Source organism: Hippocampus bargibanti, linkage group LG14 (assembly GCF_051943395.1).
Source record: "Hippocampus bargibanti isolate YZ-2025 linkage group LG14, ASM5194339v1, whole genome shotgun sequence".
Taxonomy (NCBI): Eukaryota; Metazoa; Chordata; class Actinopteri; order Syngnathiformes; family Syngnathidae; genus Hippocampus; species Hippocampus bargibanti.
In genome coordinates, this window is record NC_142747.1 from 16,766,445 (window position 1) to 16,781,614 (window position 15,170).

Here is a 15,170-nt window from a genome sequence, read left to right on the forward strand (position 1 = left end):
AAAAGGGGACGAAGCCAACTCATCCTTGCGCTCCCTCCGCAAACCAAATTCATTGGTTCAGAAAACTCGAAACGCCGCCGCACTTTAAACCTACAAATTGAGATTGAAATTCATTTTTTACACGTCTTGTCTGATTAAAAACTTTGATCTTGCTTCGTTTACTGTGAAAGGTTCGCTTGGTTATGTGAGCTAAAATTTAACACCCGAGACCTTCTTACACCTCATATACTCATGTTTTATTGTTTTATGTGTGTTTTTATATTCAACTCTTATTTAGATACATATAGTTTAGATACAGTACATGTGTCACTTTTTCGAAATGTACGTTGTCAGGGAAGTACTTTTGAAGTCTCGCGAGATTTCAGACGGTGAGACTGAGCCAGATGAATGGCTGCCTCCCAAGATGTGTGGAAATTGAGTCAGGAAACTTGACCGCTGGACTGTACAACTTTTTTTTTCCTGGACTAGTTGTGACTCTGGGATCGGCTGCTATCTTCGGTTAAGTTATTTAATGATGGAACGATGGCCATTTTAAACGGAAGACCACGCCAACGTTAGCATCACGTCACACCCGAGGCTTCAATAACATAAGAGGATTTGGTATTCGCAACAGTCAGGTAACGTAGCAACTACGCCGGTGTCGTCCACTGTCAACACCGTAATTCCGCGGCAGCAACTTCACTCCTTTTCTTTCTAACATGTTCTTTTAAATGGATATCGTGTGATATGTGTGATCGTGCTGTGAAAGTTAGCATGCTGTCTTTACGTGTTTTCTTAACTAGTATCACTGGGAATAACGACACAGACGTCTACAATGCGATTGAAAACATCGCTACTGAAGGAGCCAAAACATATCCTTTCTCTGATTATAATTAAACAACGCTCAAATAGGTCCCAATGCAAGCGTGGTTAATGAATGTTATGCTCTACTAATGTGATTTTACCATTTTCCTTAATAGTACCTTACATAAAGAATTAGTAAGCTGCGTTGGCTGGACAACAGCCGATGAGTTGTACTCTTGCAGTGAAGACCACCAGATCCTCAGGTGGAACCTTCTGACCAACGAGACCAGTCTGGTGGTCAAATTACCAGAGGACTTCTACCCCATTGACCTGCACTGGTTTCCCAAGACAGTTGGGGGCAAAAAGCAGACGTCAGCTGATATTTTTGTGCTGACCAGCACTGATGGCAAGTCATTTTTTAAAAAACTTTCCAGTCATTCATCTTTTGTGACAGACTGCAGTATCCGGAGAACAGCCGTACAAACACTGTGAGAATTTGCAAATCTTGCAACTGAAATTTGGATCAGAGATTTGGACCCTGAACTTCAGAACTGGAAGGGAGAGGGAGACATGTTAAGCAAGAAGCTGCCTATTCATATTTTGCCTCATTTACACGGGTTAACTGGTAAACATTTTGAGAAAGTGTTTTCCGATTTGCCTTCAGTGTTTTTGCATTCTTTATTTTGAAATTGTTGCCATCGCTCATCAAAATTCAAAAATTTCCAGTGCATCCATCCATCCATCCATCCATCCATCCATCCATCCATCCATCCATCCATCCATCCATCCATCCATCCATCCATCCATCCATCCGGTTTCTGATCCGCTTCTCCTCACAAAGATCGTAGGAGCAAATAATGTAATGTTAACAATTCTCAACAGCACGGCAGGTATAAATTACACCCCAAAAGAGACAAAAAGTGTGCTTTCTTGATGATTAATAATGAGATGGCTCCTAATATTCAGTCCATTTAATAAAATGTACTCTGATGTAATTAGGCAAACATTTTGACCACCCATCCATTTTGTGTTGAGCCAATACTCATTTGTGAGCTTGAGCCCATTCCAGGACACTTTGGGACAAAGGGAACATTTCGAATCTTGAATTAACTCTGATGCATATGAAAAGAAGCCACACAAGGATGAGGAAATGTGCAACTCCATCAAGGGGTCTGAGTCAAAATTCAAATCCAAAACCCTTTGACTTTGAGGAAAGCATGCTAACATGGTCAATGTTTTTATTTCGCTTGCAGTGCTACTTCTGTGTTGAGCCGTCTTGTAAAATGACAGAACAAGCACTGCCTCTCGTCAGGCTGCATTAGAAACAAACAGAATGTGGATGTACTATTATGTCAGGCAACATGTGGTCACAATACTAATAACAGTGTCGGGTTGCATAAGCACACCCCCAAACTGAGGCAGCAATTTTCTCTGGCAGACCAGTGAGCCACGAAAACTCATCTCATACTTTGTATTTTACTGTTACAGTTTTCAGTTTTATTTCTGTCCTCGTTTCAGCATCACTTTAATTTATTTTTGAATTTGGATAAAATATCCAATAAGTTATCATTACACTTTGCAGTTATTCTCAACATTACACATTTATTATGATTTCTTTGGTAAATGTCCATTTTTGTCCACAAAGTCTTTGGGGCAATAATTGAAAAGCAAAGTGTTTGTGTTTTGTATAAAGCAGTGAAACTTTCAGAAAAGATGCATCATGAGATAAGTAGAATCAAAACTACGTGGACTGCTTTTCAATGCACATTTGTTATAAAAAAAAATAGTTGATTCCAAATTTAGAAATGAGTGTTGTGATATATTATTTTTAAATTAAGGCCATTGGAAATTATATAGAACTCCAAATTTATGAGCGTGCAATGCCACAAAGTACATTTTTGGTTCACGGGTTTCATCATGATTTCCATGCACCCACCCAAAAAAATCCCTTGTTCAACCAGCTCTAATTCCACTCATTTATGTTTTGAGTGTCACTTAGCCTTGAGAAAATTAAATCTTCCATGCTGCTGTTTTTGTTTGAAATATAAAAGCACTCTTACTTATGAAAGAGGAAAGAAAAACTGAAGTCATTCATTTGCTGGAGTCCCATTTAATTTCTTCATGCATCCCAATCTTGAGTCGGAATTGTGCACACCCAACTTTTAACATCCCGCTGTCTCTGCAGGGAAGTTCCACCTTGTGTCCAAGACTGGGCGCATTGAGAAAAGTGTTGAGGCTCACAAAGGAGCTGTTTTGGCAGGCAGGTGGAACCACGATGGGACTGCCCTCATCACAGGTAACAGATAAACAAGATTAACAACTGATTTTTATCCAATAATTCGTAGGTATAACCTTACATTGAGATGTTAAAATATGCCATTCCTTTTTTTCCAAATCTTAATATCAATTTAGCTGGAGAAGATGGGCAGATCAAGAACTGGTCCAAAAGTGGCATGCTGCGTTCTACACTAGCTACCCAAGGTAAAGATGGTGAATGCTGATTTCTTGAAAAAAAAAAAAAAAAAAAAATCTGCACTTTTCCGGGCACCTAAAATCATTCCAATTTTCTCAAAAGCTGAGAGTGCTTATATATGGATCAACAATTTGATTTCATGGATGCAGTACTTAATATTCCATTACACTTCCATAGAGCTTTCAAAAGAAGTGCAGTTCTTTGGAAAGCGCTACATAAATAAAGCTGTATTGTATTGTATTCTCTTTAGCATAGCTTCATCTATTGGATTAGCCTTTATTCGTCTCGCAGTGGAGATAGTTGCATTTCACAGCAGCAAATTTATGAAAGGGAAAGGAAAGGAAGAATTAGAAAAACAAAATACAGGACCTGCTGTAAAGGCAGCCGCACTCGCGGAGCCATCTTGAAGTTAAAACAACAACAAAAATCAAAATAACAAATAATGTGACAACACAAAAGACACACAGTCATTCAATCTTAAGAACTTTCTGCACCCTATTTGTATGAAGCAGTTGTAGATGAAAAAGGGGAGGATCTAAGCGTCCTTTTCACCAGTGGATCAGGGACGTCATGGTGGAATGTGCACGTCTGCTACAAGCTAAATGTTGAAAACGAACGCGAAGGTGTAGCATCCATTGACGAAAAGAGATTTTTTTTCACATCTCTCGTCCCACTTAAATCCGCTTCAATTCCAAGCCTCGACAGTTCCACATAGGCATCGGCGCACTGCGCGGACGCTCCTTTCTTCTCATCCCGGTCTCTTCAGGCCATCCATCCATCTGGATACAGACTGTCCAACAGCACCGACCTTTGCTGAACAAAGCGGGGTGGTGAAAAATGCCCAATCAAAAACAGTGCTGGCATAGTCGTGCTGCCGAAAAGGCTCAACCGCTCAGCACAGTCTCCTCTTTGATGAATGTTGTGGCAAAAAATGCCGAAAAACAATCCGTATCCGTTCCACATGACGTACAACAACACAAAGTGACAAAATAAAACCCAAAAACAACAAAAAAAAGCAAGGCTAGTGAGAGCACTTACTGATGGCCGCCATTTTCTCTGGATTGTATGCATAATGTAACCATGGCACCACCACCTCTATTATTTGTGCCTTATAATACTGTGTGCCCTCTGTATGAAGAGTTTTAAAATAGGCCATTCATTGAAGATGCACCTTATACTCCAAAGTGCATTATATTGCGGAAAATCTGGTAATAATTTATTTCAAATCATTGGATGAGTGATCATTTTAAACATAATAATTATGTAATAATGCTAGGCTGTTTTTTTGCACATTCTCGCATAGCTGCTTGCTGTTTGACTTGCCTCTCCATCGTTTCCAAATTTTTTTTTTTGCCATCCGGTTTTTAACACAAACATATTATTCTAAAAGGCAATCAGAAAAGAAATGATTAGCCATTGACTGACATTGCTTGACTCTGCTCACGGTAGGCACGTGCTCACGTACATTCGGCCTTTTGCCTTTTACTGTCAAACTTTAAAGGATGAACTTGATTTATTTTCGGTATGCTCGTCGACAGATTATTTTTCGACGCTGTATTTCAAAATAATTATTCCCTATAGGTATCTACGTGAATCAAAGTGATTTAAGTTCCAAAGTCAATCTTTTGGCATCATAAAACCTTGATTTATTATACAGGAAGCTTCTTAAGTATGGGCGCACCAATACGCTAGCAGTATTGGTGCTAATATGATGCGTCTTTATTTGTACTTGTGAATATCTTATGATACTAGAACAGCTGATATAATTTTTAGAGCTTTTTGAACCCCAAAGTTATATGTCCTCTGGGCTTTTTTTGTTTACTATTTGACAAATTGCAAACAATCCTTCAAAAAGGATCATCGGGCGCTTGCTTCGAGCCATTTATTGACACTTTTCAATTGACAGTAGAACATATACAAAATTGATTATTGTTCCACGTGTATTGAAGCGAATGCATAAGTCTGCTCGCGCTAGCTTAATGCTAACACATTTAGGCAAATGCATCCACTTTGCAGTAAAAACGGTTTAAATACTGACTACTTGAAAGCAAACAACACGTCACCATAATAAGTAAAATCATCTTAAGGTATAAAATGTGGGATGTCATTGTCTCACATAAATGGACAACTTTTGAGTCTAGCATTGCCGAAATGTTCTTTTTTTTTCATCAAATCTCCATGTGTTGTCCACGTGAGTGCACCACATTGCCAATGTACATTCCATTCTTCTTATTATTGATGTAACGTTAGCCATATTGTTCTGAGTGGCCAAGGTCGAGACAAGTGAACCCATTTCCTGTGTTAAGATAGCTTCTATTTCCTCTTTTGGAGTCACTCAAACACCTGTAGTTAATGCTCACTGATCTTAAGTCTCATAGGATTTCTTTTTGTGCGTCTTTTGAGACAAAAGTGAAAACGAAAAATCAACTCAAGGTCACATGTTTCATTCAACCCTCCACTCCTGTATTCAGCAATGCTTCAAAATGTTTCAAACCTTTGCTCAGATTTAATTAAAGGCCTCCACTAGAGAGTACAGTTGAGTGACATCCATCTATCTGGTTTTCATTACACTTGGCTCACTTGTGAACTGATCAGGCTTTTGGGCTTATTAACCCATTCACTGCCATTCAAAAATGTATTCGGGCATTGATAATATGATGTAGAGCGCCATTCCCGAATTAGTTCGGGTTTAGTTTTTGAGTGCCGATAAAGCGCTGGCCATGGCCTCTGACAATGTTTTTTTTTTCTTTCCACAAAGGGCAGTATTTCCCTTTCTTCCATGTTAGCGCTTTGTTCCAGCTTCAGCTATTGTTAAAGCGCTATATAAACCAATATGTATGTATTGCATTGTATTTTGGACAGCTGTCCTCATTTCACACTCGTATCACTCCAGACCCATATATTTAGGAATTAACTCTTTTTTTCTGATGAAAGAACAGTGTCTAAGGCAGGGGTCGGGAACCTTTTTGACTAAGAGAGCCATAAAAGTACGCACGCGTGCCCACTTTTCAACAAAATGTCAGAATGTATTATTTAAAATAACTTTGTGATCGTACTTACCATTAACATGAATGGTTTTCCGTTCCTCATGATTGATAAAAATCCAGCCAAACGATAGAAATGAAAGTCAACTTGCTGGGTCCATACGCGAAGGTACTGCTAGCTAGTCTGCACACGGCTCATTAGCCTCCACACTTGCTTTCTGCTGTCTCTCGCAGAAGTACATTGATGTTAACGTTAGCATGGGGCTTGTCAAAGTGCCACTGACATTCAACTGTTTCTTTGATGGTATTGTTTCATTGCAAATTAGAATGAGAACCTTTTCTCTACACAAAGGCGAATCCTTCGGTTTATTCAAACTGAAGTGTACGATATTACTCGTCATTTTTTTACTTTTAAAAGGGGCGTTTACCTGTTTCAACAACGGCCAGTATCATCCAATCAACAGTGCGCTTTCCGCCAACCTAGGTCAGTATCATCCAATCAAATGTGCACTTTCCACCCAAACAGGAAATGAACAGCGAAAAAAACGAGTATGTATTTAGTATTATCGCCGAGCCAGATGAAATCATCAAAAGAGCCATATATGGCTCGCAAGCCATAGGTTCCCGACCCCTGGTCTAGGGTTTCTTACGCTGCATTGAATGTTTATGTAGTCCTAAAACTCAATATTCTGTGGGTCCTGGAATTCAAGTGACAATGACAAAAAACCCTGGAAGTGGAGTGGACACATATTTGCACACGTCTGTCAGTGAATGAATTATGAAAAGTAGGGGGCATTTTTGGGGGGAAAATGGATGGCACACTCCTATTGAATTGGTGGCATCGTGGAACAACCTTGGCCAGGGGAAATGGCCAATTCAGATCTAGAATGTATATAGGAACACATCCCACCAATCCCCTTTTAAGGAGCTGTTTGAAGCATGAGCTGGTTCCTAGTAAGATGCTGAACAGAGCCACAGATGTGTTAAACACCTGGCTAGAGACGCACCGCTGCAAAGATGTGCCTTCGTCCACATGGCTCTTAGATCACTGCAGGTGTTGCTGCACTTCTGAGCCCCAAAAGTATGTGTGTGCGCACACGCACACAAACACACACCTACACTCGCGCCAGGAGCGTTTGTATTAACCTTTTTTTCCGCTCGCTGACACTATGTTTAAAACAAGCAGGAGTTAGTAGCTTGTTTCAACCCCCTCTTGTTCATTTTGTCAGGTTTAGATCATGTGATCAGTTTGCATTTGTGAGAAACCACATGCACCTGGAGCAAGGTTAAATGTCAGCCCGCACTGCACACGTGCGTATCCCACAAGCCCAACTCGTAAACGCACACGCACTCTTGTGCCTATGTTGCACAGTTTTTAGGCAGCTTTGCACAGCTGTTGTGCCTTCTATATGCTGAATGATGGAGAAAAGCCTGACGGGAAGTGATGAATGGCTTCGGAGAAGTGTGTTCATCATTGTTGTGGCCCTAAGAGAATTTTTCTTTTGTCAAATACAAGAGGAGAAATATATGCATGCATATTGTAAGTGCATGTCAATTGGCTCAATCACGTGTGTTTCCAGGGTTGCAAAAAAAAAGGTAATTTTCTGTGTTTCTTACAGGGTCTCCCGTGTATTCTGTTGTATGGGGCCCCGATTCTGAGAGGATCCTCTATACATCGGGTCGACACCTGGTCATAAAACCCCTGCAACCCAGCGCTAAAGTCATACAGGTACACAATCTTTCAATATCTATTTGATCAACAGTGAAAAGGACTACAGGAACTTTTTAGAGATGTTTTACTTTTGAAAATGAATGTTGGAATTCAATAAACGTATATACAAAAATGTGTCCACTCCAGTGCCAGGGTTTTTGTCATTGCCACTTGAATTCCATGACGCACAGAGTATTGAGTTTTAGGACTACATAAGCATTCAGTATAGTGTTCGAAATTTTAGACTTCTTTCATCAGGAAAAAAAGAGTTCATTCCTAAATTATATGGGCCTGGAGTTATATGAGCTTGAAATGAGGGCAGCTGTCCAAAATAAAATGCAATACATACATACTGGTTTATATAGCGCTTTAACAACAGCTGAAGCTGGAACAAAGCACTAACATGGAAAAAAGGGAAATGTTGCACCCTTGTGGAAAAGAAAAAAAAACATTGCCAGAGGCCATAGCCAGTGCTTTATCTGCACCCTAGCATGAAAAAACAACAGCCGAACAAATTCGGGAATGGCGCTCTTTTGTCATATTTTCAATTCCTGAATAAATTTGTGAATGGCAGTGAATGAGTTAACATCAGTCGGTGATTCAGATATTTTTAGGCCAGCAGAGAATGCTTTGCAGGCCTTGACGGTTCACCACTGAGTAATGGTACGGAGCGTTTTATGGTACAATGTAGTGTTGGCGCAATGGGAAATCAGCAAAGCATCCCGAATACAAAACACGAACACATTCGGGAATGATGCTCTATGTCATATTTGCAATTCCCAAATAAATTCGTGAATGGCGGTGAATGAGTTAAACATCTGGTTTGATTAGTGAAATCGACTTCTTCTTTTCATTTCGGTTTTCCCTTCAGGGGTCGCCACAGCAAATCAGTGTCCTCCATCTTCAGAGGTTTGATTTGCATGTTTGTTTTGGCCAAGCGTTTACGTCGGATGCCTCTCCTAAATAATGTTAATAAGATGAATCAAATAAACCTTTAAATAAATTGCCACATTTTAGGGCTAAATATTTATGCATCATTTAGCTCACCGTCATTTTAGTGCCGGGGCTCTGGTTTCACAGTTGTAGGAGTTCTAGAGTGAGTGTTGTAGTGAGGCGGGTAAAATTGGGGTAGATTTGAACCCAACAGCAGTAAAGCCTTTCATATAACTAATGAAAGGGTGTAACCCATAGTCCAGTGAAAAAGGACCACCATCACATTCAGTATGATTTCCACAACCTCATACAGTCACTAATAACATAGACAACCATGAATATTTATGTCGCTTCCTTCTTTAGGGCCGTTTAAACACATATGAAAGACGTAGAGTTTATAGCAAGAGAAAAAATAGAACATCAAAATACCAAAATCCTTTTAATACTCACTGTTGCACATTATAAAAAGAGAAAATCGTCATACATATGGTATATAAAACATCCTCGTTTACTCTTTACAAGCAGTGTGATGACAGTATTGCTGAGTAGTGATCTCTGTCTCTCTCTAGTGGAAGGCGCACGATGGGGTCATTCTGAAGGTGGACTGGAACTCAGTCAATGACCTCATACTGTCTGGAGGAGAGGACTGTAAATATAAGGTGTGTGGGGGTTTACTCTGTGTTTTTTTTTTTTTTTTGCTTTGCTTTTTTACATCATCCAAATTCCTCTCGTCTCTTCAACAGGTGTGGGACAGCTTTGGCCGTTTGCTTTACTTCTCGCTGTCGTATGACTACCCAGTCACCTCACTGTCCTGGGCTCCAGATGGAGAAGTGTTTGCTGTGGGCTCTTTCAATACTCTGCGACTCTGTGACAAAACTGGGGTAAGACCACTTATTTTATACTCTCTATCATTCAGAAAATAGTTTAATTACCACCCTTGGTGACCGTTAACCTCGCAGTGGTGCAGTCATAAACACACAAAGGCATTTTTTTTTCCCACTGGACAATTATGCTGAGGAAAGAAACGTGACATTTTTTCTAGAGTCTGTAAGAGTTTCTAAAGAATCATGACAGACTTCGATGTTGTGTCACAAATATCATGCAGCTATTAAAATTTAATTTAGCGATCACTTCTAAATATACTATAAATGTCTGCTTTAATTATTATGTATTATGTGACTGGAAGATAAAGCATCTTAAAGGACTTTGAAGTTCTGTTTGTAATGTAATGTAGGGAAAGAGATGATAATTTAGATATATATACTGTGACTGGAAGATAAAGCATCTTAAAGGACTTTGAAGTTCTGTTTAATAATGATACATTTAATTTCAAGCGCCTTTCGGAACACCCAAGGACACTTCACAATCAACAAAACAATACAGAAAATAATAAAAACATAAATAAATAAAAAGATAAATAAGAAAATAACAGATTGAACTCGAGCATGAATGCAATTTACACAGATGGGTTTTGAGGTGGGATTTGATAGTAGGGAGGGAGTCAATATTACGGATGTTGGGTGGAAGTGAATTCCAGAGTTTGGGAGCAGAGCGACTGAAAGCTCTGAACCCCATCGTGGTGAGATGGGCAGAAGGCACATAAAGGTGAAGGGAGGATGAGGATCTGAAGGATCGAGAGGGAACGGATATTTGAAGCAGGTCAGACAAATAGGGGGGGCAAGGTTATGGTTTGTATGCTTTGAATGTAAACAGAAGTAATTTGAATTCGATTCGATGTTTAACAGGGAGCCAGTGGAGCTGGAGGACAGGGGTGATGTGGTGAAAGGAGGGGGTTCGAGTGATGATCTGGGCTGAAGAATTTTGGACTAGTTGGAGTTTATGGAGAAAATTTTGATTGACACCGAAGAGAAGTGAGTTACAATAATCGATGCGGGAGGTGACGAGACTGTGGCTAAGGAAGGATAGCAGCGGTGTGAGGGGTGAGAGAGGGACGGAGACGATTGATATTACGGAGGTGGAAATATGCAGACCGAGTTATGTTATTTATATAGGATTGAAAAGATAGTGAGCTATCAAGGACGACGACACTGTTTGTGGTGTAATGTAGGGAAGGAGATGCCCATTTCACTGTAAGATCAGAGCATTGTCATCAAATGGTGAATATAGTTTTTGCTTTTTTGAATGTTGCTGTGTCGATGACCATTTTGTGTTTGGGAGTCTTTTACTGAACGAGTTGCTTGTTCTGTAGCCACAAAGGGACATAAGTCTTCTTGTGCCGGTCCCAAGCCCGGATAAATACAGAGGGTTGTGTCAGGAAGGGCATCCGACGTAAAAGCTTGGCCAAAAAAAAACATGCGGATCAAACCTCTAAAGATGGAGGACACTGATTTGCTGTGGCGACCCTTTGAAGGGAAAAGCCGAAAGGAAAAGATGTTTGAAAATAATTGCTGAAAACAGGTGCCAGAAGTGTGAACTACAAGTTATACGTTGGAGTAGTGGTCTTTGATTAAAAATTGACAGCTGAGTGGGGCATAGTTCTACAGATTCAGTCAGGAAAGCATTTCAAAGCAGAGACGTTTGGTTTTTTACCAAGTGTAAAACTTTTATTTTATACATCTGAATGTATTTTTTATTTATTTTACCCAACTTTAGCAGGGTTGCCAAAAATGCTCCAATTGATAGTGTGTGAAATTTAGAAGACATTTTCACTTGCAGGAGCTAACAAAAGCATCTAACGGGGATGAAAATCAAATCTATTTTCTTTCATATGGCATTTTCTCTCTTGAAATGACTTGTTTTTCCATTTAATCTATCGATCAATTCATCCATTTTCAAAACCCTCAGTTCAGCGTCACAGCCCAGACTGGAAGCTGATTCCACTGTGGAAGAGGCAGAGTGTCCATTCTGGACAATGGCTGTAAATGTTGAATAAAATTCCAAATTCTCATGAGAAAAAGGCTCATTCTTTTGGACTGGAGTCCATGCATAAACATTGACAATGTAATAGAGGTCTTTTTTGTATACCCCCCATCCCCCACCGCCCAATACATTCTCTTCTCATGTTCCAAAAAAAAGCATTCCTGTTTGTCGCCAGCATAAGTAATTTGCCCCAAAGTACGCACAATGTTTACCACATTGCCTGTCACTGCAGTGTGCTGTGGTTTGCATTGTGTTGCATTGAGGGCTTGTTTGCTCGCATGTGCAATGTTCCACTCGACAGAGGCTGTATGCCCTGTGCTCTCATTACCTGCCACTCATGTAACTGGAAATAAATGCGATCTGTGAAAAATGAAAAGCATAATGAATGATAATCGTTTTATTTTTGTTGAGCATTTTGGCCAGTAACTACATCGCACGTGCCGCCCTCGCAGCGCATGTTAATCTTCTTTGAGCGTACATGTACTAGTTTATCAAGACAGTGTGCTGCATTGGACGTTCTGTCATGAAAACAAACGGAACGGCCTGTGTTCTGGTGCGGAGGCCGCTTGGCATTTCATTCTCCTCTTCTTCTTTTCCTTTCGGCTTTTCCCTTGAAGGGGTCGCCACAGCAAATCAGTGTCCTCCATCTTTAGAGGTTTGATCTGCATGTTTGTTTTGGCCAAGCTTTTACGCCGGATGCCCTTCCTGACATAACCCTCTGTATTTATCAGGGCTTTGGACCGGCACAAGAAGACTTATGTCCCTTTGTGGCTACAGAACAAGCAACTTGCTCAGTAAAAGGCTCCCAAACACAAAATGGTCATCGGCACAGCAACATTAAAATAAAAAAAGAAAAAAACTATACTCACAATGTGTTGTATATTAGTGTAATATTTTTAATTTAATAAATTTTATTACTTTACATTCTGGTACAGGATGTTAGTCTACATGTTATTACTCTACATGAATTTAAGCTAAATTATGTGACGTAGCGGCATTTCATTCTCCATTTTGACTTAATAAGGATCAAATGGTAACTTTGCCTCCGGTGCAAAAAAATAAAAAAAGGCTGAAGAATTCTGAGCCAACAAATATTTATTCTCTCAAAAAAAATAAATATATATATATATATTTATTTTTGGAGAGATTCAAATCACACCACTCAAGAGAATGAAATTCTATTAACTCATTCACTGCCATTCCTGGGAATTGGAAACATGGCGAAGAGGGTCATTCCTGAATTTGTTGGGGTTTTAGTTTTTCTTGCTGGAGTGCTGATAAAGCGCTGGCAAGACCTCTGACAATGTTTTTTTCCCTTGCACAAGGAGGTAGTGTTTCCCTTTTTTCCATGTTAGCGCTTTGTTCTAACTTTATCTGTTTTTGAAACGCAATATATATTTATGTATATCATTGTATTTTGGACAGCTGCCCTCATTTCAAGCTCATATAACTCCAGACCCATATAATTTAGGAAATAAAACTGCTTTCTTATGAAAGAAAAGAGTCGAAGGTTTCTTACGCTGCATTGAATGTTTACGTACCCCTAAAACTCAATATTCTGTGCTTCCTGGAATATGAGTGACAATGACAAAAACCCTGGCACGGGAGTGGTCACATTTTTTCACATGTCTGGCAGTGAATGAGTTAAATGGTTTGGGGTGGGGAATGACTTATTCTTTTAATGTCACTTTTGGTCTTTTGAAAATAAATAAATATATCAATAAAGGGTTGATGGGTTTAATTACAGTCGTTTGTGGAAAAACCTCCAGATTATTGTAGTGATCTGATGAAATAATTCAGAGGAAGCCATCTTGTATGAATTGGTTTTGGTGTAGACCAAAATGTTGAAAAAGAAATCTACAGTTCAAAAGATTAACAGGTGACAGTGACTACAATTTATAGTTTTTTTTTTTTTGCAATGATCCAATCACCTAACACATCTGTTTCTGACTATTGATGTGACGGATCTGTCCCAATTTTCAAACCACAGCTCCACTTGCCTGACTATATTATGCTTTCCTTGAGGCAGTCTGAGGATGAAAATGAAGATGAGGACGAGGAGGTGGATTATGACTCTGCCCCGCTTAAACTGGAGGAAGGGCACGCTTGCCTTCACCTCCCTAAAGCTCCTGCGGGACATTGTGTACTGTAGCGTTGCGTGGGAGGCTTGCAGAAAAAGGAGTGGGAATTAAGAAAAAAAAAATAGGTCTCTACATCACGATCATGTATGATGTGAATATAGTCACAATAATTGTGGGTGCAACTTTAAACCCAAACACGGACAGTCAAGATGTGCTGTACCTCTCTGGGTGCCATTCCTTGATAGTGTAGTAACGATCTATGGGATAAGCAGATGCAACTGTTTTTTGAAACTTACTAGCATGACTAATGGGAAGGAATTTCATTCTGTATCTGATACAATGAAACCTCGCACTTTAACTACAACTGCTGGCTCAGCAGGATTGCCACAGCATATTTAACCCCTTCACCTCCTGTCCGGCTTCACTTTTCTCTTACCCTAAATACTCAGGCAAAGGGATCGACACACATCCACTGACCAAGTTTGTAGTGAGGTAAAAGCAAATTGTGGTAACCAGTAAATACACTATTGTTGTGATATATTCATTGGCTTCTGTTGAGATTTGGTTGAGGTTTTGGGCATGCAAAGTTTCTCTTCACGGGAGGTTTAACAAGACATGATACAAAAAGGTCCGCTGTACTTTTTTACTGTACAAGATTGGGATACAAACAATAAGTCAGTGTCTGTGTTTCTGCCATAGTATATGCATATGCCCGCATGCTTGGCTGCGTGCGTGCACAGCCGCCGCTGCCGTGCAAATGTGCTTGCGAGACAGCAGTCTATTTACGAGGCGCTGCAGCTGGTGTCTAGCGTCTGGACCCTGTCACGATCTCTGACACTGCCACTGGCTAACAAGTAGGAGTCATTGTGCCAGGCGATCTCCCACTTGCATCCCCACCCCCAACCCTTTCCCGATATCTCTCCGCCCCTTTTCCCCTTTCCCTCCATGTACTAGTAAACTCCCCTATTTCTGATTCGTTTATGTTGCACAGGTTTCGAAACATGAAATAGCAGAACATGTTCAAACATCCGTTCCAGTCATAAACAATAAGTTGAATAGTTACTGGTAATAGGATTAGAACATCGTCAAGGACATATATTGAAGGTGTAATTATTTTGATCAAGTGCTTTACTGAGAAATATTGAAATATGTTTACTGTAAAATGTCAAAATGAACAATACAGTGATATCTCAGCTTACGAACTTAATTGGTTCCCAGAAAGTGTGTGTAGGTCAAAAAGTTCATCTGCCAAACATTTATGTCCCATAAGAAACCATTAAAAATGAGAATAATCCGTTTCCAGGTCCCCATAAAACATAATTTTC

General features: G+C 39.8%; 1 protein-coding gene and 1 long non-coding RNA gene across 2 annotated transcripts in view; one reads left to right on the plus strand and one right to left on the minus strand.

The window, feature by feature from the left end:
• The first annotated feature begins 356 nt into the window (after positions 1–356).
• The window catches only part of ift80 (intraflagellar transport 80 homolog (Chlamydomonas)), a 45,670-nt gene continuing 30,856 nt past the window's right edge, over positions 357–15,170 (plus strand). Inside the window, exons 1-8 of the mRNA XM_089014455.1 lie at positions 357–617; positions 783–849; positions 966–1,189; positions 2,969–3,079; positions 3,196–3,264; positions 7,860–7,969; positions 9,454–9,543; positions 9,628–9,765. Of these exons, the coding sequence (XP_088870581.1) occupies positions 815–849; positions 966–1,189; positions 2,969–3,079; positions 3,196–3,264; positions 7,860–7,969; positions 9,454–9,543; positions 9,628–9,765 (777 nt within the window). The 5' untranslated portion in view covers positions 357–617; positions 783–814. The remainder of the gene's footprint in view (positions 618–782; positions 850–965; positions 1,190–2,968; positions 3,080–3,195; positions 3,265–7,859; positions 7,970–9,453; positions 9,544–9,627; positions 9,766–15,170) is intronic.
• Positions 3,549–15,170, minus strand: part of LOC148888601 (uncharacterized) — a 33,303-nt gene continuing 21,681 nt past the window's right edge. The window contains exon 3 of the long non-coding RNA XR_016117233.1: positions 3,549–4,069. This is a non-coding gene — a long non-coding RNA (uncharacterized LOC148888601). The remainder of the gene's footprint in view (positions 4,070–15,170) is intronic.